The 26,717-nt window shown below is 39.2% G+C and overlaps 1 protein-coding gene across 12 annotated transcripts in view; it reads right to left on the minus strand.

Moving 5' to 3' along the window:
- The window catches only part of LOC126471427 (homeotic protein female sterile-like), a 349,857-nt gene that overhangs the window by 198,482 nt on the left and 124,658 nt on the right, over positions 1–26,717 (minus strand). For all 12 annotated transcript variants that reach the window (XM_050099579.1, XM_050099580.1, XM_050099573.1 and 9 more), the window contains exons 7-10: positions 25,180–25,308; positions 17,863–18,024; positions 17,662–17,739; positions 11,931–12,011 (exon numbers count right to left, since the gene is read on the minus strand). In XM_050099579.1, coding sequence (XP_049955536.1) covers positions 11,931–12,011; positions 17,662–17,739; positions 17,863–18,024; positions 25,180–25,308 — 450 coding nt within the window. The remainder of the gene's footprint in view (positions 1–11,930; positions 12,012–17,661; positions 17,740–17,862; positions 18,025–25,179; positions 25,309–26,717) is intronic.

Consider the following 26,717-nt stretch of genomic DNA (forward strand, 5'->3'; position numbering starts at 1 on the left):
CACACGATAATGCCTTTTTTGTTTTATACTTTTTTTATTTTTTCAATTAACTGTATGTGTGTTAATCTATTTAATTATGTTGCTGTGTATTTATATACTGTGTAAAAGTGCAAAATAGTGTGATGGAAGAAAAGGTGAGGAGTACGAAGTGAAATGAAACTGGTGGGGGGGGGGGGGGGGGGGATGGGGGGGGGGCGGGGGGGGGAGGTGTATGAAGAATAAAAAAGGTTCTTTTCTTTCTCCTATGATTTTTTCAATTTTGTATGTAGTGTCCGGTTTTCAGTATTTATTCAGTCATTGATCAATTGTTTATTTTGTGTTAATTCTTTGTGTATGTGGAAATTTTCTGGGAAAGGAAGGTGGTTTCTGTCTTTACTGATTCTTATGATGTTCATGTCTCTTTCACTATTGCTTGGTCTGTGGTATTCCTGTTTTAGATTATCTACAAATATTGAATGGTTTGTACCATATTTCAGTGCTCTGATGAATTCTTTACATCTTGTGTCAAATGTCCTGCCAGTCATTCCAATGTATATTTTTTTCACAATCTCTGCAACTTAGCTGATAGACAGATACCAGGTTGTTGGTAACTATCTGGTATTGATTTGTTTTGGGATGTGCTTTTGTACTGAGTTGTTTGTTTTGTAAGCAACATTTATGCTTTATTTTTGAATATGTTGCCTATTTAGGCAGCTAAAACTAATGTGTACAACAGTGCTAAAGATAACTTGGATGACAGAGTAGTAGATAACAAACAATGAAACAACACCTTGTTGAATTTTAATACATACTCATGGTTTACTGCTTTTTAAAGAAAGTCGTGTGCCAGTACCTGAAATACATGGTATTAATGTCGTGCAGAGACAGTTTTTTTCAGGTGGGCAGAGGAGGAGACAATGGCAACACGAGGCATACTTCAATGTTGGTGGCCTACGAATTGGTTGTCCACACTGGAGTTATCACAAGGGGTATAGCTGCATGTTAATGTCCCGAAAGTCATCAACAAATGTCCTAAGCGTGTGTGGCGATGAGGAGTAAAACTATATTTTTATATTATCAGTTACCAGAATATGTTCGTGTATAAATTAAAAGGCACTGACCTCATGTTCGGGAGGACAGGTTTACTCTGTCCTGCCATCCTGTTTAGGATTTTCCACGGTCTTCCCCGATTACTACAGGCAAATGCCACGACGCACGATGGTTGGTTCACCAATGCCACAGCCTATAGAGTATACTTAAGTAGTCTATATACCTATACTTTAAGCTATTGATCTTTATTGTATTACTGTGAAAACTCCTACACCACTGTGAGACGATTCTTGGATGAAATAAATAAATAACATTGGTTAAGTGAAAAATGTAAAGCTATTCATTAGCGAAGGTTGTTTTAAATGTCACAATGCTTTCCCAGCCATTGCCATATTGGTGGTGGTATGCCCTTGCCTTCCACTGAAGCCTGAACTGACTAATCCAGTCAGCTACAGGTCAACCTACAATTTATAGCAGACTTCAAACCACAGTTCAACTTAGTATTTTTCACACACAAAAATCGTTGTCAAAGATGAAAGAAGTGATTATCATTGGTCATGGTTTCTGAAAAGTTTCTGCTTGCGCGGAAAATGCTTTGAGATACACTACTTTACTACATATGAAGTGGATGTTAAAATTCTACTATGAGGAAAGTCATTTGGTCATGAAATCTTCATTGTCTTCCCACTTTTGGTGCAAATATCAACAAACTGTGCCACAACTTTAGAGATAACTAAAAAAGTTATCCCCTCAACATAAGATACTTGACCTCTCATACTCAATGAAAGGAAGTGTTTTCTTAATATAGGGAAACAGGAAAAATAATAAAAATCATGACTGGATTGTTCACCAGTTACATTCATGATATTCCACAGTTCCACAATAAAGTGTACAGAGGTACTACACTAATTAAAGAGAAATCCTAATAAAATGAACTTCCTGGCACCTGTCTGAAGACTCTTGCAATGCAAGTTCTGGCAACAATAGCATGTTTCTATTACTGAAGAGGAAAGGATGTGAGAAAACCAAAGTAAGAGAAAAACCGACACATCATACATGGTGTAACAGAATGTTGTATTAAAAATTTGAGAGTCTGTAGAGGATGAAATTTTGAACATTTTCTTGTAAAAAACTAATAGCCGGAAATGTGAAATAAAGTTTCTACAGCACTATGCACTTTCTACACATTCAGTAGGCTAAATGTAACACTTGAATATTGTAGTTTGGAAAACATTTATTAACAGTAGAGTACAATCAAAGACTGTAAACCGAATATGTGGCTTCATTACTATAGGGTAAATATTCAATGTGATGAAAATTAATTTCATTACATAATGTGCAACAATGAATGATGTTTTGTTTTTGCAATGGAACATCCTCCAGAAGTTCAGGCAAGACCATGCATCGTTCAAACAATCTAGTAAGACGTGTTTCAATAAGGTACTCTCCAAGAATTCCAGCCCAGATCTTCACTATGAATATTACCTGGTAACTTTTTGCATAGGTAATGTATGGATTTTCAATAGCCCAGTGATGGATGTAAAAACATAATTTCACATTTCCGGCTATAGGATGCTTATATCACAAAGTTCAAAACATCATCCTCTATGATCTCCCAAATTTTTGGAGCTCCATTCTCTTATACACTGTGTATAGATCATCCCACTTCCACACCATTCTATACTGGTCACATTTTGTTATTTCAGCCTACATTTTTTGCACATTCACTTGGTTATTAAGTCAAATGCACTTTGAATTAACTCTTTATGTGACTGGTAAATATATACCATATTTACCCAGTTATGAGATGATGTTTTCTCCCAAATACATCATTCGAAAAATACAGGGTAGTCTTATATTCACAGATTGAACTACTGTCGCCGAGATCAACATTTTTACATTGATTAATGGAGTATACAGGGGTCACTGGGGAAGCACTGGCTATTAAGGTCATATGCAGATTTATTTTGAACCAAGGGCAGGCCAAATTGGGGGGGGGGGGGGGGGGGCAAATGATACTCTCATTCGGACATGCTCGAGTTCGAACATTTCCCCAATATGGCGAAACATGCTAGTGCAAGGAATACACAAGAAACTAGGAACTAGCCACTACGACAATCTATTGCTCTGCTTAAAATTTTACAGTTTGTGAAACACAGGAGGAAATAGCATTAAATTCTATCATCTTACAAACTCTTCTATTTCAACAGGTTTGCAATTAAAGTTCTCATACATGTATTGACACCATATACAAATATTAATGCTACTTTATAAGTAAAGATAATATTCAAAAGAAAATGTTCCTAGAAAAGCATTACTTGATTCTGAACCCAGATCAGTATCTTATTTGGTTTTGAGATAATTTAATTATTTACTAATTCGTTCATTGTTCATGTATTAGAATACTGGGCAAAAATTTACCAGCTTTTGGTCAGCGTTAGAACATGATTATGGCGTTCAGATGAAACAAGAAGGAAAATTAATACAGAATGAAATGTATAACGAACAAAATAAATCACATTAAACTAACAGAATTTATTATCGCGAGAATAAGTAACAATGGCAAGACCTGTCATGGACGTAGTACCTTGTCAGTAGATCATGTAACAAGTAAAAGTTGGACTGAATCTTCATTGCTATCTTTTCTCTATGTATTAGTTGATGTTACACAAAACTTGAGCCCTACAAAGTATCGCAGCCTGTCTTTCACAGTTGACCAACAACAGCACTACAGAAGGGTTGGAGAGGGAACAGTGACACCAGCTTGGCTTGAGGGCTAGGATGAGTGCAGGGAGAGGAATAGTGAGTGAGCAGAAAACATCGTGTTACCAACCCTGGGAATGTATACCATTTTTATGAAAATTTACCACATCTGAACTGCAGTTTGCCTGGATCCATTTGTATTTGGAATTGAATTGACTTTAAAATTGGACAAATACTTTACAACAGTATTCATTTCTGCAGAAGGGAAAAAGTCTAGATAACGCCTATGGCACACTTGCGTGTTTTGTGCTGGAACGTTGCCAACGCCCACCTTGGAATATGACAGGACTGAAAGGGGACGTGTCAGCAGCTGGTTCTATGCAGCCAATGAGGGATCGGCAGGCAGACAATATGTTTGGAAGCAAGAGACATTGTAACATTCTCATGTCAGTATAGCAACGAAATTGCATGTGTATTCCTGGTGGTGGTGGTGGTGGTGGTGGTGGTGGTGGCAAGAGCTTTGTTCTCTGATACCACAGTAACCACAACCTCAGAAATGGCAACATATTCAGAAGAAATACCAAATATTCCTAACAATGAAGATATAAATTTCAAAGACGACTGGGTTAGTAAGCACAAATGATAGAAAAGAGACTGGTCTACTAATTAATGTGAACTATTTCTTTATTATATTTCTCCTTGTATTATCAAAATGCAGACTGTCAATAAATGGCATAAGTTTAGAATATGTGTAATGTTAACTTTTTAGGCAGATACTTAATGTCAATAAAATGTTCTGTAATTCTGATTAATCAGATTATGTTGAAAATAAATTTTTCAGATGGAGCCTCTTTAAAAAATGGGAGTCATCTTATGCTCAGGTAAACACAGTATATACCACTGGCCTTAAATGCTGTTTTGTTACTTTATTTACAACAATCAATCAATTTTACTGGTATTAATAAATTCATAGTAGTTTCTCTGATAAGTGTGTATACGATTACTGTGTTTCTACATTGATAGGCTTGAGATTTAAAGGAATACATGAGTAGTGGTATAAATATTTACCAATAGTCTTTGTGGCATTAGCCTTCAGAGCTGGCTTCAGATTCATCTACCAACTGTCGCCTGTGCATGTTATCTTCTGATCTATTCTGCTATAAGTATAAAATCAATAGGGAAGTCGTCTGTCAGCATACACTGCGGATTCGATTTTCTGGACCTCAGTTATATGGATTCGCAATTATCCAGATTGTCAACCATGAACATCTTTGTAGTCTAGTCCATGCGTGCAAGTACACGCCACACTGGTATTACCCAACCAAACCCTGTGCAGTCTTTGCCCCACGAGATTCATTATTCCTTGAGTCAGACAGCCCACATTTCATTATTGTTTGAGTCAGACATGTTCCAATTGCTACGCCACTGTACCATGTCATGTCTGTGCTCCAAAAAGGCCAAAACTGGTGTTATTGTTTAAAATCACAAAAAAAATGAGGAGGAGGAGGAGGAGGAGGAGGAGGGGGGGGGGGGGGGAGAGGAAGAACTAGGTGAAAGATAGCTGATGAGCATGGTGTACGTACTTTTGTGACAAGCAATAGTAAGAAGAAAACCAATTTAATTCTGAAGTAAAAATGCAAACTTGATAGTGAAGACATGAGTAAACATCAAAAAGTGATGATGAACGCGAAAAATGAACTCTTGAATGAAACTTTGTATTGTTGGTTTTTACAAAAGCGATCACCTAACATTATGTATTAACCATAGAAAGATAACCATACTTAATAATAGAAAAATCACTTTTCTTCATACATTCAGTCATTTGGATTTTTGATTATCTGGATGGCTTATGACAACAGCCTGGATAATAAAGTCTCCATTGTATTTACAGGTAGTTTTCTCCTGTGTCGCATACATAAGTAAATAGACTGTTGTGAATTCATAAATACCATACATTATTTCTGCTGATTATTTCTGCAACATGACAAAAACAGTTTACATACACACTTGAATGTAATTGAGGTATTATACATTCATTTTCGGTTGTTTTTAGCGTACTGACATCCATGAATATTTCCTTTACATCTATAAGAATGACATCACTGAGGAGGTTTAGTTAGATGGTAGATGAAATTCTGGCTGATTATGCAATGAACTGCTACAATGAGGTTACAGAAAAGCACACACAAGATTCTGAATTTAGAGGACACACTCATTCAGATGGCATAGCTACTATTTCTACAGTTTTGAACACTACTATGGAAACTGATGATAGTCTGGGTAACACAGTGTCAAGTGGACCAGTAGGTGAAATGTGTAGTGCAGGTGCATCAGATAGGGTAGTGCCTGTGCCTGAAGCAGCATTTCATTGGAGTTGTTAAACTGACTTTGATATTGAAGTGGTTGCAAATGAGAATTTTATGCGTAGTCTAAAGTTGGTTGTGAACCCCACTTTTTTGGTAAATGTCTTCCTCCTGAGGGCATATGTTTACTAAAAGAATTGACACTGATAATTTTCTGCAGATTTTTTCTCAAATTTACCAGAGGAACTACCATGTATAATTTTGTGCTCCTGATTCATTGGTATGAATATTTATCATTCCAACAATTCATAGTGGACTTGAAGATACAGAATAAATTGAGCAGATTTATCGATTACTAAGAGCCGAAAATGCAGCATTTACTTTTGGCAAATTTCACATCTATTTCTGGTGAAATCCACATACATATTGTTTTTATCTGTAAATGACTCTTCATACATACTTAAAAGATTGTCATGCTATGAGCCTGAAGACATTGTCCTAAAGCTTTGAAATAACTTTATGGTGATTGAATAGCTTCTCAACTTTTATGTTTGCTTTTGCAGAAACTTTCAAGAGGTTTTTTTTTTCTTTCCAAAATGGTCATTGCTTGTTCTGTTTTTTTGGCTCTATTCAAGCTTCCCACTAATGGTTGTTCCTGTTAAAAAGCAGCAACATTTTCCCACATGTGAACTGAGTGCTTATCTGGTTTAATGTGTTTCTTGATATTAATTTTTCCCAAACCAATTTGATTATTACAAAATCTAATTAAAAGATTAATTTCAACCTTTTGTGGGTATCTGTAGCTATCTCTCATACGAGAACACTACAGGTAGAACCGACGAAGTACTTAGCGTAGCAGTAGAGCCGAAAATAACTATTTGCTCATTAGGAGAAAAATTCTGGCTTGTTCAAAGTAAGCTGACAGGTTTTCTTTTTGGTTGCTATAGTGCAAAGTGCGGACACTATAAACTGGCAGTTAGCCAAGAGTGTAAACAAACTAGAATTATGAACACCATAGAGTGAGGAGTAGTGTGGGGAATTTAACCCTGCCACCCTCTTACAGGTCAGACAGCCTATGTTGTGAATTGGCAAGACAGCCAAGTCACTATGAGAGGAAACCGAAAGGCATGCACTTAAGCTCACGCAGGCTGGCACGAGGTCTGGAACAGTTAAGGGAATTAATAGTAGCAAATAAAGTACGTTGTTGATGTAACACTTAACTTTAATCCATAAGTGGCGTACATTGGTCTGACGGTACAGGCATCACAAGTTAAATATCTATTGATAATGGCGCCTTGCTAGGTCGTAGTAAATGACGTAGCTGAAGGCTATGCTAACTATTGTCTCAGCAATTGAGAGCGTAATTGTCAGTGAACCATTGCTATTAACGTCGGCTGTACAACTGGGGCGAGTGCTAGTAAGTCTCTCTAGACCTGCCGTGTGGTGGCGCTCGGTCTGCAATCACTGACAGTGGCGACATGCGGGTCCGACGTATACTAACGGACCGCGGCCGATTTAACGGCTACCACCTAGCAAGTGTGGTGTCTGGCGGTGACACCACAGCCTACACCCATGTTCCATTTTTCTGTGAAAGCTGACCTGACATACAGTCACATGAATCATCAATCCCGTCTCATTGTGTGAGGGTCATAATAGAACCCCATGATGGACAAGGATTAGTCTCTTCATTCAATCAAAAATAAGAAAAGAACGAACAACACACACAATGCAAGGTATTTGGTAACAGCAACCACACAATTGTTTGCCGAGATCAGCAGTGCCACAAACGAGGAAGTCCTGGTCCGACCTCTACCATTATTTGACGCAACCACAGTTCAAAACACCAGCCACCTAAAATGGCCATGCTAAAATGTTGGTTGGTTGGTTTGTGGGGGTTGAAGGGACCTTACTACAAAGGCCATCTGTCCCTTTTTCCACGATCATGAAACACCCACAAGGAACAAAAACAAGCAACGGAGATGACAAGGGATGACACAGAACAAGAAAGAGAGAGAAAGAGAGAGAGAGAGAGAGAGAGAGAGAGAGAGAGAGAGAACAGAAAAAGAGGAATTAAAAACACACAGTGTTACAGAGGTTGGCTGACCATGGAAACAAAAAAAGGAAAAGTCAACCACCAAGAGACACACTAAAAAGCTCAATCTAAAACCGTAGGGCAAAGGCCAGACTCAACACAAAACCTCAGATCGAGCGATAAAAGCCCCCTGCGCAAATAAAACTCAAAGCTAAGCCTGCCATCGCAGTGTCATCCATTTAAAGTGCAGGGAGCGTATCAGGCAGCGCAAACGTCTGCCTGAGCACAGTTCAAAGCGGACAGGCCCACAAAATGTGGAGCACTGTCAATGCTGAACCACAGTGACAGGGAGATGGTCGTCACAGCACAATAAATAACAGTGCGTCATACAGGTGTGGCCAATGCGCAACCGGCAGAGTACAACAGAGCCCTTGCGAGAGGCCCTCAAAGAGGAGCACCAGACACCGGTAGTCTTCTTGCCGATCTGAAGTTTGTTGGGTGAAGGCAGGGTGCGCCATTCATCACCCCAGGTACCAAGGACCTTCTGCCACAAAACTGAACGGAGATCACACTCCGAAAGGCCACTCTCCAATACCAGTGTACCAACAGCCTGTTTGGCCAGTGTGTCAACACATTCATTACCTGGGATGCCGAAATGACCCAGGGTCCACATAAAAACCACAGAGCAGACGTAACGGGCAAGAGTATGGATGGACTCCTGGATAGCCATCACCAGACGAAAGCAAGGAAAACACTGGTCGATAGCTTGTAAACTGGTCAATAGCTTGTAAACCACTCAGGGAGTCACTAAACATAATGAACAACTCACCTGAGCAGGAGTAGATATACTCTAGGGTACGAGAGATGGCGACCAGCTTGGCAGTGAAAACACTGCAGCCAGCCAGCAATGAGCGTTGTTCAGAATGATCCCCAAGAGTAAGAGCATAACCAACTCGACCAGCAGCCATCGAATCGTCATTATAGACCACGTCAGAGCCATGAAACGCGGCAAGGATGGAAAGAAAGTCGCGGAGGAGGGCCTCAGGAGGGACTGATTTCTTCGGGTCCTGTGCCAAATCCAGCCGAAGCCATGGGCGGGACACACATCACGGGGGTATATGTATATGGGCCCGGAAAAGAGGTGGGAGAGGGAAAAACTCAAGCCCAGAGAGAAGAGCCCAGATGCGAACCGCGATCGTAAACCCAGACCAGGGCTGCCGTTCTGAAAGATGGATGTCCAAGGTGAGGAACAGGAGATGGTAATTTGGATGCCCGGGCAAGCTATAAACATGTGCAGCATAAGTGGCCAGTAGTCGTCGGCGCCGGATCCGCAATGGAGGGACACCAGCCACCACAAGTGGGCTGTTTACAGGGCTTGTGCGGAAAGCTCCAGTTGTGAGTCGGATCCCGCAGTGAAGTATGGGGTCGAGCACCTGCAACACGGAAGGCGATGCCGAACCATAAGCCAGGCTGCCATAATCAAGACGGGACTGAATCAACGCCTGATACAGTCATAGAAGGGTAGACTGATCGGCACCCCAGCTGGTGTGACTCAAGCAACAAAGAGTGTTAAGATGGCGCCACAATGTTTTTTTAAGTTGCCGAATGGGAGCCAAGTCAACCGGGCATCAAAAAGCAAGCCCAAAAACCGATGCGCCTCCACCACGACAAGGGGTTTGCCGTCAAGATAAAGCCGTGGCTCAGGGTGAACAGTGCGATGCTGGCAGAAATGCATGACGCAGGTCTTGGCAGCCAAGAACTGGAAGCCGTGCATGACGGCCCAAGACCACGCCCTGTGGATAGCGCCCTGTAGCCGCCATTCAGCAACCACAATGCCAGTGGAGCTATAGTACAGGCAAAAGACACCTGCATACAACGAAGCCGATACGGACATTCCCACAGCTGCAGCTAGCCCATTGATAGCAACTAAAAAGAGGTAGACACTAAAGACAGAGTCTTATGGGACCCCATTCTCCTGGACTCGGGAGGAACTATGGGAGGAACCAATATGGACGCGGAAGGAACGAAGCAATAGAAAATTCTGAGTAAATTCTGAGTAAAAAGCAGGAGTGGGCCCCTAAGACCCCACCCATGAAGCATGGTGAGGATGTGATGTTGCCACGTCGTATCGTACGCCTTTCGCATGTCAAAAACGATGGCAACCAAATGCTGACGGCGGGCAAATGCCGTGCAGATGGCAGACTCCAGGCAGAACAGATTATCGGTGGCAGAGTGGCCCTTACGGAACCCACCCTGGGACAGAGCTAGAAGCCCCGAGACTCAAGTAGGCAACCCAACCACCGGCTCACCATGCGTTCGAACAACTTGCACATAAAGTTGGTGAGGATAATGGGGCAGTAGCTGTCCACCTCCAGGAGGTTCCTTTCAGGCTTCAACACTAGGATGATAATGCTTTCCTGCCACTGAGAGGGGAACTCACCCTCAACCCAGATACGGTTGAAAAGGTTGAAGTGGTGTCGCTGGCATAGAGTCACCTAATCTTGCACCAATCCTGTGATGGGGAGGTATGGGTGCCACTGGTGGAGACATACAATTCCCAACATTCCTGCTTCCATTGGCGAGTTGAGGGGACCCGGAAGAACAGGGAATTGCAGATTCTGGGGCAGAAACCACCACATCAATGGCATCATGAGAAAGAGGCTCAAGAGTGGCAATGGAGACGATCTTGTCCGAGTCAGCCTTTTTCAATGCCCATCTGGGGAGGCACCCAGGTGAGTGATACTGGGGCAGTGACATAAAGATTGGAAAGTGGTCACTATCGCACAAGTCATCATGCACACTCCATTGGACAAACTGTAGAAGGCCAGGGCTGCAGACCAAAAGGTCAATGGCTCGGTAAGTGCCATGCACCACACTGAAATGTGTGGAGGCACCATTATTTAAAAGAGAAAGGTCGAGCTGTACCAACATTAGCTCAACGACAGTGCCTCAGCCTACCAAAATGTCACCATTATACTAACTTGTAACTTTAGCTAGCAAACATACACGTTATATTGTTCTAAGATACTAGATCCCGTGGCTACGTCCTATGATGTAGTACAAAGTGTTTATCTTATGCAGACCATTCATCATCTCAATTGGCTAGGCACCAGAGCCTAGAGTGCACTGAAATGCTGTTACATTTGTGCACTTTTTATTTTGCAAACACATTCTTACCCACATCATCTTTCCAAACTGAACTTCGCAAGATGACATGTAATACCAGTTACTAAAAAGTTGGTTCAAATTTCAATATTTATATGCAGAAAACAAAGCTATATCAAACTACATCTGATAAAATAGGTCATCTGGTTACAATTCGCAATGAAATATTTTTTAGTAGATAATTTTGCATTTTGAGGCAAAATTCACATCTATATTCACATTTAAAGCTATATGAGAATTTTTATTGTCCCTACTGATTACTACTCCCAAAGAGTATAAATCGACATGAATTTCATTGTTATGCTGGATACAACATTTTGTCACTTAATGGATTACAAAAAACCTTAAGATGGAAATACATTTCATGTCTGTTAACACAACAATCGTAGCACAGTAATTAAAATTTTGCAAAACACAGTCTACTATGCGATCTTAAAAATGTGACTCTGTGACCACTCCTTAAAAACTGCAAAGCTCCACGTCATTCCCTTCATAGTTCAGAGAAATTTATGGCTGACCACGAGATTGCATTGAAACTTCTAGGAGTAAATTTTGAGGAAAAAACTTGTAAATGATGATAATATTATTGCTTTAAAAATAGGTGAAATTTTGTATATATGTTACAATACGAAACTAACATTTTCGACACAACAAATGCATATACAAATTATTTCATGTGGAGGTAAATTGATACGTACCGAATGCTTCTTTGAAAAGAGCTCCTTCAGTATCTCATTGCAAGCCTTCAGAGATTCATTTAATTTATCCTTCAGCTTTACCTAAAAATAACACAAAACCACATAGTTTATAACTAAGCCAGTACATTCCCTCCCCCCCCCCCCCCCACTCTAAACATTAATTGCGAATGAAATACAGTACGAGTGCAGGCATTCAAAGAGGGGAATTTTCTGTTGGTACAACAGGTACAAATGGAGTTTCCCCCTAACAATAATGACTAAAACTAAATAGAAATCCACAAGTGTAAGAATACAACCTCTTGCAATTTTTGTAAAGTAATCACATAATTTCTTTCAAATGATGAAGTGACAAGCATACAAACAGTTGCATTTTTTACCACAGAAAAGGAAGGCTTAACAATTCTTGATGCATTGGTCCCATTGCTGTGAACAGGTTTTTCATTTGATATCAGATGCACTTTACTACTTGCAATTTTGTAGTATCACACATACAGATAGTTTTACAAGCACCTTTTATCATCATTATTGATGCACGTGTAGTACTGACAAATGTCTGTAAGTCCTGACTTACACTAACTGTTAACGTGAATTCTTAAGGTCTTGTATATAAGTTTTTTTTTTTTTTTTTTTTTTTTTTGTGCACTTATATGAAAACAATTATTTACAACCACAAATTGCATCAGGCCATTTTAATTAAAAATGGTTTTCTGTTCCAATATTTCCTATTATCATTGTTTATGAGATATATATAATGTTGAAACAGTCCTGTCATGGGAACTTTGTTGTACTCCTTATTTTGGTACCCTTCCCCTGTTAGTGAGACTGTGAAGATACCTGTTTTGCAGTGTCACACCAATCATTACTGTGTACCTCTAAAGAAGTTGGTACAGTTGTATCCACACACTAACAAACTCACACCAAGGTATGATTACCATGCAACATAAGGAAACCAAGTCCTATATTATATGCCAGATACTGAGCATTTTTTTCCGATACTGACATCAATTATGTTGAATACACTAGCCTCCCGGCATGAACCATGGACCTTGCCGTTGGTGGGGAGGTTTGTGTGCCTCAACAATACAGATAGCCGTACCGTAGGTGCAACCACAACAGAGGGGTATCTGTTGAGAGGCCAGACAAATGTGTGGTTCCTGAAGAGGGGCAGCAGTCTTTTCAGTAGTTGCAGGGGCAACGGTCTGGATGATTGACTGATCTGGCCTTTTAACACTAACCAAAACGGCCATGCTGTTGTGGTACTGCGAACGGCTGAAAGAAAAGAGGAAACTACAGCCGTCATTTTTCCTGAGGGCATGCACCTTTACTCTATGATTAAATGATGATGGCGTCCTCTGGGGTAAAATATTCCGGAGGTAAAATAGTCCCCCATTCGGATCTCCGGGCGGGGACTACTCAGGAGGACATTGTTATCAGGAGAAAGAAAACTGGCGTTCTACGGATCGGAGTGTGGAATGTCAGATCCCCTAATAGGGCAGGTAGGCTAGAAAATTTAAAACGGGAAATGGATAGGTTAAAGTTAGATATAGTGGGAATTAGTGAAGTTCAGTGGCAGGAGGAACAAGACTTTTGGTCAGGTGAATACAGGGTTATAAATACAAAATCAAATAGGGTGATGCAGGAGTAGCTTTAATAATGAATAGGAAAATAGGAGTGTGGGTAAGCTACTACCAACAGTATAGTGAACGCATTATTGTGGCCAAGATAGACACGATGCCCATGCCTACAACAGTAGTACAAGTTTATATGCCAACTAGCTCTGCAGATGACGAAGAAATTGATGAAATGTATGATGAGATAAAATAAATTATTCAGGTAGTGAAGGGAGACGAAAATTTAATAGTCATGGGTGACTGGAATTCGACAGTAGGAAAAGGAAGAGAAGGAAACGTAGTAGGTGAATATGGATTGGGGCTAAGAAATGAAAGAGGAAGCCACCTGGTAGAATTTTGCACAGAGCATAACTTAATCATAGCCAACACTTGGTTCAAGAATCATGAAAGAAGGTTGTATACATGGAAGAACCCTGAAGATACTAGAAGGCTTCAGATAGGTTATATAATGGTAAGACAGATTTAGGAACCAGGTTTTAAATAGTAAGACATTTCCAGGGGCAGATGTGGGCTCTGACCACAATCTATTGGTTATGAACTGTAGATTAAAACTAAAGAAACTGCAAAAAGGTGGGAATTTAAGGAGATGGGACCTGGATAAACTGAAAGAGTAAAGAGTTTCAGGGAGAGCATAAGGGAACAATTTAAAGGAATGGGGGAAAGAAATACAGTAGAAGAAGAATGGGTAGCTTTGAGGGATGAAATAGTGAAGGCAGCAGAGGATCAAGTAGGTAAAAAGATGAGGGCTAGTAGAAATCCTTGGGTAACAGAAGAGATACTGAATTTAATTGATGAAAGGAGAAAATACAAAAATGCAGTAAATGAAGTGGGCAAAAAGGAATACAAACGTCTAAAAAATGAGATCGACAGGAAGTGCGAAATGGCTAAGCACGGATGGCTAGAGGACAAATGTAAGGATGTAGAGGCTTATCTCACGAGGAGTAAGATAGATACTGCCTACAGGAAAATTGAAGAGAACTTTGGAGAAAAGAGAACCACTTGCATGAATATCAAGAGCTCAGATGGAAACGCAGTTCTAAGCAAAGAAGGGAAAGCAGAAAGGTGGAAGGAGTATATAGAGGGTCTATACAGGGGCGATGTTCTTGAGGACAATATTATAAAAAAGAAAGAGAATGTAGATGAAGATGAAATAGCAGGTATGATACTGCTTGAAGAGTTCGACAGAGCGCTGAAAGACCTAAGTCGAAACAAGGCCCCGGGATTAGACAGCATTCCATTAGAACTACTGACAGCCTTGGGAGAGCCAGCCTTACAAAACTCTACCATCTGGTGAGCAAGATGTATGAGACAGGCGAAATACCCTCAGAGTTCAAGAAGAATATAATAATTCCAATCCCAAAGAAAGCAGGTGCTGACAGATGTGAAAATTACCGAACTATCAGTTTAACAAGCCACGGCTGCAAAATACTAACATGAATGGAAAAACTGGTAGAAGCCGACCTTGGGGAAGATCAGTTTGGATTCCGTAGAAATGTTGGAACATGCGAGGCAATACTGACCCTACGACTTATCTTAGAAGAAAGATTAAGGAAAGGGAAACCTACGTTTCTAGCATTTGTAGACTTAGAGAAAGCTTTTGACAATGTTGACTGGAATACTCTCTTTCAAATTCGACAGGTGGCATTGATAAACTATTGGTAGCGAAAGGCTATTTACAATTTGCACAGAGGGAAGCAGTGGTTGGGAAGGGAGTGAGACAGGGTTGTAGCCTCTCCCCGATGCTATTCAATCTGTATATTGAGCGAACAGTAAAGGAAACAAAAGAAAAATTCGGAGTTGGAATTAAAATCCATGGAGAAGAAATAAAAACTTTGAGGTTCACCGATGACATTGTAATTCTGTCAGAGACAGCAAAGGACTTGGAATAGCAGTTGAACGGAATGGATAGTGTCTTGAAAGGCGGGTATAAGATGAACATCAACAAAAGCAAAACGAGGATAATGGAATGTAGTCAAAGTAAGTCGGGTGATGCTGAGGGAATTAGATTAGGAAATGAGACACTTAAATTAGGAAATGAGTTTTGCTATTTGGGGAGCAAAATAACTGATGATGGCCGAAGTAGAAAGGATATAAAATGTGTTGAAGTTGAGTGACTGTAGGATGATACAAGACAACTTTAACAAAATCTGTAGTTTGTGTGACAACTGGCAGCTAGCTTCAGGAAAGTGTGGTTCATCTGCAAACGAGACTGTATACAGAACAACTGTGCGACCCATTCTCAAGTATTGCTTGAGTGTTTGGTATCTGCACCACGTCAGATTGAAGGAAGCAGTTCAGAGGTGAGCTGCTAGAATTGTTACCAGTATGTTCAAAGTTCGAACAGCACACAAGTATTACGAAGATGCGTTGCAATCTAAAATGGGAATCCCTGGAGGCAAGGCAACATTCTTTTCGAGGAACATTAACAAGTAAATTTTCAGAATTGGTATTTGAATGCCTCTACTGCTGCCAACGTACATTTTTCCTAATGACTTCAAAGATAACAGAAATTAGGGCTCATATGGAGGCACATAGACAGTCTTTTTTCCTCGTTCTATTCGCAAGTGGAACAGGAAAGGAAATGACTACCATATTTACTCGAAACTAAGCCGCACCTGAAAAATGAGATTCGAAATTAAGGAAAAAAAAATTTCCCGAATCTAAGCCGCACCTGAAATTTGAGACTCTAAATTCAAGGGGAGAGAAAAGTTTTAGGCCGCACATCCAAATCGAAACAGTGTTGGTCCATTGTAATACGAGACACAATTTAGGTCGAATGAATGGCGATACAGCTACAGTAGTTTGGTTCGAGTCGTAAGCTTAGCAGTTAAGCTATACCAGGTAGCCACTGCTATGCGTCAGGCACTCCGTCCGTATTTATACGGGTACCCTTCCTTTTTCAGGTGCTTCGTCTGGTTTGAACTGATTGCTTATTTTTCTTTGATACGGTAAGTGCCGTTCTCTTTGTTATAGGTGTTTACGTCACTCTAAGTTAAAAATGCATTACTGTACTGTGTCATGCATTGTTTGTCACATTCTGTGTTTACGGCATGTTGCCGCTCGCGACATGGCTTGCTTTTGTGCATGCTACCACCGCTTAAAAGGAGATGAATCCTCTCATTAGCGAAACAATGGCAAGAGACTGCTATTTGTTGTTACTTACACTGCTGCTTTCTTTGATAATAATCAACAAGAACCAAATAATAGAATGCGTATGATAGATGATGTTCTGAACAAGTGTTTGGCGAAAAATTGTAACCATTTATCGAAATCATAACAACTAAATAACTATCATACACTGCACCAACAAAACAACATAGTAGTATTCTTACTGTGGAGGGTAGTAATTATCTAGTTAATGACAAAGCCTAAAGAGAAAGCTCACAATGAAAATGTAACCCAGATCCTGAAATAAGCATACTAACTGGACTGCAGGGCCAAAAAACATAACACAGGATTTGATGTATGGAGCAGTGTTTGTAGGGATGGTGTTTGAGGTTTTGGATTAACCCTTGTTGAAAGAAAACGATGAAATGAGGCTCTAGTTAACTTTAGTCCAGTACTGGTGGTAAAACAAAGCTCAGACATTTCTGATGCTATCTATGCTGCTGATACTGAGTAACTGTTTTAAGGAGTCCAAACAATGAAGGTCATCAGTCTCCTGTTCACCTCTCAGGACAGAAGCTGTGTACTCAATCTGTCTGCCTTTAAGTGTGAGAAAGTGTTCAAAATGTTTACATAGTATTTATCTTATGTATCTGAGGTAGAACATGGGAACCAACCTGGTATTCACCTAGTGGGATGTGAGAAACCAACAGTCACGTTGACCTGGGCAGGTCACCATTTAACAAATTTTTTCAAGTGTAGTTAAATATGAAAAACGTACATTTTGATGGCACCAAAAAAGCTTGCCAGAGCTATTAGAATGTACAATCTTAAAACCAGTATTGAAAATATCACAATAGGCTGTTATGTACGGCACGTATAACTGTAACTTACGAAGGTATGTCCTAAAATTTGCTGATTAAGTTAAGACCACTAGAAAGCACTTCTTACAATCTGTGTATCCTGAAAATCTGCTTTAAAAATGTTTACTGTACCTGTGATGTTATCCCAGTAGCTGAATGAGGGACCGTAGCTTGACTAAAGGGAACACCATCATCTTGTCGTTGAGGCTGCTATAAAATATGTTACATTAAACATGGACCTGCTCTCTCAGTATATAATTAAGTCAATGAACAGAATAAGAATCAATTAAGAAACTAAGCAACAATAGTTAAGTACAGAATGTATTTTCTAACCTGGTAAACTGGCAAATCTTTCACAACCTTCCTGATTGTCCTTCCAGATTCTCTCCGTGTAGCAACTTTGGCAGACTTAGAATCAATTGAATTGTAAAGGGGCTCAAAGGAATCTGATGATGGTGTTGTTGTATCTGCCTTTCTTTTCACACCCTTCTTCATCTAAAAGTTACATAAAAAACCTTAAGAATCTCACTTCATTGAACATACATACCAGCATCACATAATAATAAATGCTTTTGTATTATTAACACCTTGAGTAATGCTGCAAACAGCAAAACCAGCATAAAATTCTGTAAATATGTAAGAGGTATTCAATGCAGGACAAAATAACAATACTGTACCTCTCTTATGACATATTACTAGCAGGTCAACAAAAATATTCATCCATTAAGGCAGCACACTAGTTCTTATAGCACACAGATTTATATACAGGGTGCTTCAAAGTCCATGCAACAAATACTGACAGTTCCAGGCAATGCTTCTCGCCCGTCTGTAATGGTTATGTCCCTGAGAAGCAGCAGGGCACAGGTTCTCACGGTATGTGCACGCCTTGTGGGTTGCCTATAAAAACAAGACATCTGCCACATGTGGAAGGGGGGGTGGGTTGCCTATAAAAACAAGACATCTGCCACATGTGGAAGGGGGTAGGTCCAGCAAAATTAAAGGTCCCAATTAATTCTAAAATATCTTTCTCTACTTAGAGACACTGATTTTTAAGGTTTTCTTGTTTAAAATCAATCTTATTAATTTAGTGGGGTAGGTTGCATGCAGAACACCAGAAACTCTCAACGCACAAGAGCCAGCGAATACTAAGGTTGCCTAGGATCACCACAATGCACCAGCGAACACTTTGCCTCTCACTAAAGTTGTTCTCAATGACATTAGTAATCACTATCCCTAGATATTGGAGGCAAAGACTTTGAAACACCCTGTATACTTTCAGCCTGACACTCACAGATCAGGCATTAATATCTGGAAATTTTGTCTCCACGACATCCAAGAGCTTCTCAATGGACGACACACTCGAGACACTCTTATCTTCTGGCATGTGAAGGCCAAAGCTTCTTAAAAATAACTGCAGGGTATTTTAGTCTAAATCAACACTGGCATACACTCTACACAAAACAGAAAACAGCTGATATCCCTGCAGTTTCTATTTACAACTCAATGTTAAACAGTTATTGAGGTTATAGCTAATGTGGCCGGCACAAAAGTAGAGTCCTCAAGGTCACAGCCGCTGCCTGCCGCCAGCAGGGCTGTGATTCGCCTGCCTCTCGGCTTTGTTGCCATGTAGGTACCGTTAGTGGTGCGGTAGATCAGAGCAGCTGAAAGCTCAGTGTAACTGTGCTATATGGAGTGTTCACGTCTGACCTCAGTGTCTTACTGTCTTTAGAAAGGTGCTTTGACATGTGTTTGGTGGTGAACAACACTGCAGGAGCAGTGGCCTACTTGTAGTACTCCTCCAGTCGGTGTGCGTAAAGGGTGTAAAGACATTCGTGCATGAACAATCTAATATAATCATATCAAATGTACTCAAGTTTTTTACTGATCTGGCAGACAATGAAGACGTGAGGAATAACTTAAATTTTGCGCAAATTCATAAACTTACTGCTAAAGCATGTGGTGTCTCCAAGTCAAATGTAGGTCGTATTAGCAAATCTGTGTCGTGTGAACAGAAATCAACCGACTTTGACGATTTTAACAACGAACTCGTGTGTAGAACTGTACTTGGATATAAGACAGAGTAGAGTATCCAACGGCTAAAGAAATACAGGTTGACCTCAGTGAAAAAATTAATTGCTCAGGCTCAGAGACCTCCACTCTTCATCTTTTTCAAGAAGTGTAATGATGGACGGAAATTCTTAATGGAACTCCGAGACACTGCGGCAGCAAGAGCGAAGTTTTTGCAGACAATGCACTTCTTGCATGCTGAAGACACCAGACCTATAGTGTACTTGTATGAAACTTGTGTTTCACAGAACCACACCAATAAGTATATATGGCATGACTCCAAAGGAAACGGCAGTTTGAAAGTGCCTACTGGTAGAAGTGACAGATCAATCATCACCCACACTGGTTCATCAACTACAGGCTTCATACCAAAGTTCTTGCTAATCCGATTACCACTCAGAAATGAATGGAGAAGTTTTTAAGAACTGGTTTATTCGACTGTTGTCTGCACTGGAAGAAGGGTCAATTATTGTGATGGATAATGCCAGCTACCACACTATTCAGATAGAAAAGCTGCCACATTCAAATTGGCTCAAGGCACATATTATGGAGTGGTTAAAGAGAAAGAATGTTTCATTTTCAGTTGATGAAACTGAAGGATGAACTCCTGTCTAAGGAAGATATCATAGGTGCCAAAAAGACTTATGAATTAGATCAATTGGCAAATGAAATGGGACATCAAGTGGTATGTCTACCACCGTATCACTGCCAGTATAATCCCATTGAATTGATATGGGCCCAAGTACAGTGAGAAGTAGTGAAAAGAAATATACTACTTTCAAACATGCTGATGTCGAGAAGCTAATGCACGAAGCTCTTGACAACGTTACTCAGCAGGACTGGCAGAGGTGCGTAAAACACACAGAAGCATTGCCAAGAAACTGATTTCTTGAACCAGGATTTAAGAGAGACCATAGTGGAAGTTATGATGATACATCTGGCTGAAAAAACAAGCGACAGTAATCTGAAGACACGGAGTCAGAAGACCCTTCAGTTTAGCTAAGTGCCGTCTATGTAAAAAGCCAACTTGATTCAAATGTTTGTCTATTCATTTCAGTTATAGAGGGCATACTGCAGATGTTTTTCCCTTACAGTAGACGTCTGATAAATTTACCAGAAGTGGTGGCGTTTAGTTTACTCGACAGTAACTGTCAATTAAAATAAGATTATCAATTCTGCATTAATCAACAACCGTTTTTCCTAAAAACCTGTATCGAATGTCTTTACATTCGGATATAATCTTACTGCATTCGGTTTACTTCTACATTCGAAATTTAACTTTTTTTTTTCCATAGAATGATTTACTGGCTGTTTCATAGGAAGGGTAATGCAGTTCATAAAATGATAAAACATTGTGGTGCTTCTGTATCGATTGTGTATATAAACAGAGCAGTAACATCACAACAGTCCCAGCACCTATTCCGATTCTCCAAGAAGAGCATAGAAAACTGTGATATTTGAAAACTTTTACAAAGAGCTAGAATGTAAAATTGTATTACTTTAGTATGACAGAAGATAGTAGCCGATGGCTAGAGAAATACAGGGTAATGTCAGTGATATAACTGATTATTCTGGCCAGTCACTTCAATGTACTGTCTTCTCCACCCACTTGGTTTTTAATTCAGAAACTCTAATGATGGACGAAATTTGTAACACAAGACAGGGACATTGCAGTAGTAAGAACGAGGTTTTTGTGTACCAAGCACGTATTGCGTTTCGAGTATAATAGGCTTACAGCAAATTTAGATAAAACTTGGGTTTCACAAAACCTTTCGAACAAATATTTTGCTAGACTTCAGTGAAAATGTTGGCTTCAAAATAACTACAATTACTTTTGCGTAGCGTGTATTGGCGTTTTCAGTGATGGATGCAATGCCGAAGGATATGTATTAGCAGCCAGTAAAATATTTTTGGGAAGTAGGGAATATTCTCGGTGATATTAAAGTGAGCTGTCCAAACAAAACTCTTGGTGATGGCCTATGACTTGCTCGCTGCTGTGCACGGAATAGTGCGGAAGTAATTTGCCTCTGTACGCGATACGAAACAATAACGTTGTCTGAAATGTTACAAAGAATAATTTTGTAGTTTTCTTAAGAACTTTCTCACGGGAAGTTTCTTCGCAGTCCTACAGAATGAAAATTAATCAGTGACGTACATTTTTTGCTACGCAGTCAGCACAGTTTCACACCTCAAACTTTGAGGAGCAGGCGATGTCACTTTGATGTGCCTAATTTTGTGACAAGCCCTTTTCGGAACTTTATGTCTTTCTTGTGGGGAGAAACGACGTAGCTAAAAATGAAGTAAAAGATTTCGTGCTCTCCCTTAAACGGAGGTTGCATGAATTCCAGAACACGAATGTGATCATTTTTTCTGTACCACATTGTCACGATCTACATAATTGGTCCTGTGTAAACAAGGAAATAGAAAAAATGAATAAAGCTGTGCAAGATATATGCAGGGAATTCAAAAATACAACATACATTGATATAAGCACACTAGGGAAACGATTTCATACGTCACATGGTTTGCACATCAACAGACTAGAAAAAGCATATGTTAGTTGGAAGATCTTGGATATAGTTCATGCAAAATCAAACATGCAGCGAGCTATAAAGCCTGTTATACCTATGAAAGACAAAAGTGATGTATCTTTTGAATTTAACATGCAACATGATGAAACAGTGACGTATATGACGTATACCAAGAGCATTGATGAAAATGCTTTTTTAACGGAAGTAAATATTCCAGCGATTCCAACTTAGTCAGAAACAATATGTGCAACTCGGATTTGCTACATGCCGATGAGTGCTCAGTTGAGAATGAAAACAATGACAAAATATTAATATTACTGCAAGTCAATATTTGTTGTTTAAGAAATAAACTGTTAGAATTAGAACATTTCTGTAACATTAAGGATGTAGATGTGATGTGTGTGTCAGAACACTGGCTAAAAGAAAATTAAGTTGACAGTTGTTTCCCTCAAGGATATGTTTTACCTAACAATGTGCATGAAAATCAGAAAAATGGGGGTTCTGGAATTTATATCAAGCATGTCCAACAATTTTCAAAATTAGATAACTCCACATTGTTCAAAAGTAAATGCCTAATGTAGCTGTATAAGACTGACTGAAGAAAACATTATATTTGTTAGCCTGTATAGGTCTCTAAATGGAGACATTCATTCATTTTGTTTTTTGTTTTTTTTTTTTTAACAGTTTGAACTAGTAGTTTTGAAACTTTTTAAGTTTAAAACAAGATTGCTATTTGTGGTGATTTTAATATTGAAATGGGAAACTCAAGGCAACACGACTCCAGAACATTTTTTAATATATTAAGATCTTTAAACTTGCACTGCACGAACAAGTGTCCTACTTGTAATGATGCATGCCTAGACAATATTATTGTTAATTTGCATAGAGATGAATATGTGGTTAGCTTGGCTGATGGTCTTTTTGCAGATGGTGATCCATTGCTTTTAACACTTATAATAATAAACCATCTTATTTCAATGAATTTAATGTGGCACGGGTAAGAGGTCAGAGAGAGGAGCACTTAATGTCATTTATTAACAAGTTGAAGAACGCAAACTGGGTCTCTGTTTATGAGTGTCATCCAGGAAAAACAGGAGTTGAAAATGATTTTGAAGCTTTTTATTTTAAAAAAATATATAGACATATGGTCCTCCTGTTCCCGATTAATAAAAGTTAGGTCCTCAGTTAAATGTAAAAATACAAAAATAAACTGGTATACAAAAGAACTGACTGAAATTAGAGAAAATATGCTCATACTGTATCGAACATATAAAGGCAAGGACAATCAAGGGTCTGAACCTGTTGTTAAAAAAGAACAGTCCACCTCATAAGTAAGCCACAAAGCTTTATTTTTAACAAATGTTTAGAGAATGGAGTTTTTCCAGCTTTGCTAAAAATCTCTAAAATTATCCCCGTATTCAGAAAGGGTGATAAACAACTCCCCCGGAACTACCGAGCAATATCTATTGTGCCAACATTTTCAAAAATAACTGAATCACTCGTGTACTTTCAATTAAGCAATTATGTTGAAAAGCATGATCTGCTTTGCAACAATCAATATGGATTTAGACCAGGTAAAAATACCACTGCAGCTGTTCTGGAAATTGTTGATCAGACTTGAACAGCTTTTGAAAATAAGAAGATGGTGTCACTTGTATTATGTGATGTAAGTAAAGCTTCTGATTGCATTCCTTTGAACATATTACTAACAAAACTGGAGTATTATGGTGTACAAAAATCTACATTAGCAATATTTTCTACCTATTTGACCAACAGAAGACAGTTTGTCTCAATTAGAAATAAGCATTCTCCCTTAATAGAAATTGGTACAGGTGTGCCACAGGGCTCTGTCCTTGGCCCCTTCTTTTTCATAGTCGCTATCACTGACCTGCCCCATTCTGTATCACAGTGTAATCTGCTACGCAGATGATAAAACTCTGCTTACTTCACACCATAACATCCCAACCCTTGATAAGATCATACATGAAACTCTTGACCCTGCATTAAATTGGTCCACAGCCAATAAACTTGTGTGTAATCCAGACAAAACCCAAAAGCTTATGTTATGATTATCTAAGAATACAGAAAATGAAAGTGTCAAGCTTTTAGGAATACATATTGATGCTAAACTAACTTGGGAAGAGCATATAAGCCAAATCTGCAAAAAAATCTCAAGAGTGACCTACCTCATGTGGAAACAGAGAGAGATGGTCAATAATAATTATCTCCTTATAGCCTATTTTGGACTCTTTCAATCACATATATCATATGGACTACTCATATGGGGACATTCACCTCGTATCAGTAACTTCTTGTAATGTGTAATGTTGGTCCTGTAGAACACTGTCGTCCTCTTTTTATCAGGCTTAGGGTACGAACAGTGGTGAATCTGTATATCTATGAGGCTGCACTCTTTGTCAGGAATAGCATTAAAGAAGGTATTGGCAGGGAAACAATTCACAAACGTGATACTATGGCAAACATTGACATTCCAAGGCACAGACTAGCAATAACAGGAAATTCCCATAAAGCAAATGCCCTCAAAATTTTTTAACAAATTTCCTCTTGCCACTCGATCCTTGCCTTTAAAAAAGTTCAAAATAAAATTATATGACTGGCTAACAAAAAACCATGTTATCATATAAAAGAGTTCTTGATATTGACATTGTTGATATTAATAATTAAGATTATAGCTGTATGTAAGCTATTTAATTTTCACATATAATGTGATCAATATTTGTATCTTACTATCACTGTAAAAGCCTATTCTACTGTATGTGGTCAACAGCAATAAAGAATCTGAATTATGCCTGTGTTACTATTCAGTCCACTTAAACTGACCTTAATTTGACCATACTACTACTTTGTTGTTTGTAATAGCTCACATACAAGCCACCATCAACAGATACAGTGAGACACTACAAAGTCATTATAAATAAAGAGAATTTTAGTCAAAACAGACTGTTATCAAAGCCCTTTTTGAATTAAAACTTAGTTTAGCAAACATTTACAACGATATATTTCAATGCTCTAATCTACTTTCTAAGTGTACCTTTGCAGGTTGTGAAGGAGGAATAACAGCTGATGACTGATTCTCAGTCTGGCCAGTACTCTGAGGCTGAACATCCAACGATGTGACGACTGCTGACTGACCATGGTATGCACCAGCAGGAGCTGTCACCTTAAAATTGACGTGTCATTGAAATAGTAACTTCAGTCCTGGATAATAATATTTTCAAGTTGAAAATTTGATGAGTGAAGAATAGTATTCGAAAATTACATTAAATAATACTGCATATGAGGATAATATCAGCCCAAAAGCCAAGGAAAAGACGGAACTTCCATTAACATAAAACATGTGAATATAGGCTAAAATTTTAAAGTTCATTGTGCTTATGCTATTTTCCAAAATTTCATAGATTTTGGTTGAGAACACCATTCCTACTATGAATTTAGGACTGTGTGAAAGCAACATGCACTTATTATATCATCTCACCCTGTTTGACTGCTGCTGACAAGTTTACTCGCCATGCTGCCTGCTGCTTCCTGGGTGCTACTGACGAGTATAGTTGCAGCCGCCGGTTTTCCCTTAGCACTTTTGATGAGTTAAGTCGCACCAATTTTCTGTCCCCTGACCGATGATGACGAGTATAGACGCGACACTACCCAAGTGCTGGTGACAAGATAACTCACACAGCAGACTTCCTGCACCACGCCCCAGTAGCCTTTTGCAGTTCTGGCTGCTAGCTTGTTGTCCCATTCTCTGTCTGTTGTGAGCCTAGGCTTTGCACTACAGTTCACTGTTCATCAGAATTTACTTTAGTGCTCTTCGCGTCCTGCATTTTACAAAGAAAGTGGCAAGACGACGTGGGTGCACTGAGGAAGAAATCATGGAGATTCTTACGAGGAACGACAGTGAAAATGAACTACTTGATCTTGACGAAAGTGATAGCTACCACAGAATCGGAAAGCTGTAGTCATAAACTGTCCACATCAACAGGGGTGTCAATGCAGTCTTGTGTTTCAACAAGAGATGTTAGTAGTTCTGATTCTGAAGACTCAGAGAGTGATAGTGAAATGCCTACGAAGAAATCATGTTTAAGTGATTAATTTGACTGGAAATAAAATAATTTTCGACCAGTTAATCGCGCACTTCATGATACGCTATCAGGACGTGTGTCAAGTAGTAAATGAGCCAAGCATTCTGTCAGTTTTGATGTTATTCTTTACAGAAGAACTGATGAAATATATTACTGCAGAAACAAATTAGTTTTATTTATTCACCAAGGAGAACACTCCAGAACCAGTGCATTCTCAAATATCAAAGTGGACAGATACTGGATTGAAAGAAATGTATTGTTTCATAGCTGTTTGTCTTCTGATGACTCATGTGAAAAAACAAACTTGGCTAGTACTGGACCAGACATGTTGTTCTAAATACTCCAATTGTTAGTGAACTGATGTCAAGAGACCACTTTTTGTTACTTATGAAAATATTACATTTCAGTGACAACTCTGCCAATACTGGAGGAGACAGATTATTAAAAATTAGGAACATCGTCGATAAAGTTCGTACAGCTTTCCATAGTG

The sequence above is a fragment of the Schistocerca serialis genome, chromosome 3 (assembly GCF_023864345.2).
Source record: "Schistocerca serialis cubense isolate TAMUIC-IGC-003099 chromosome 3, iqSchSeri2.2, whole genome shotgun sequence".
Taxonomy (NCBI): Eukaryota; Metazoa; Arthropoda; class Insecta; order Orthoptera; family Acrididae; genus Schistocerca; species Schistocerca serialis.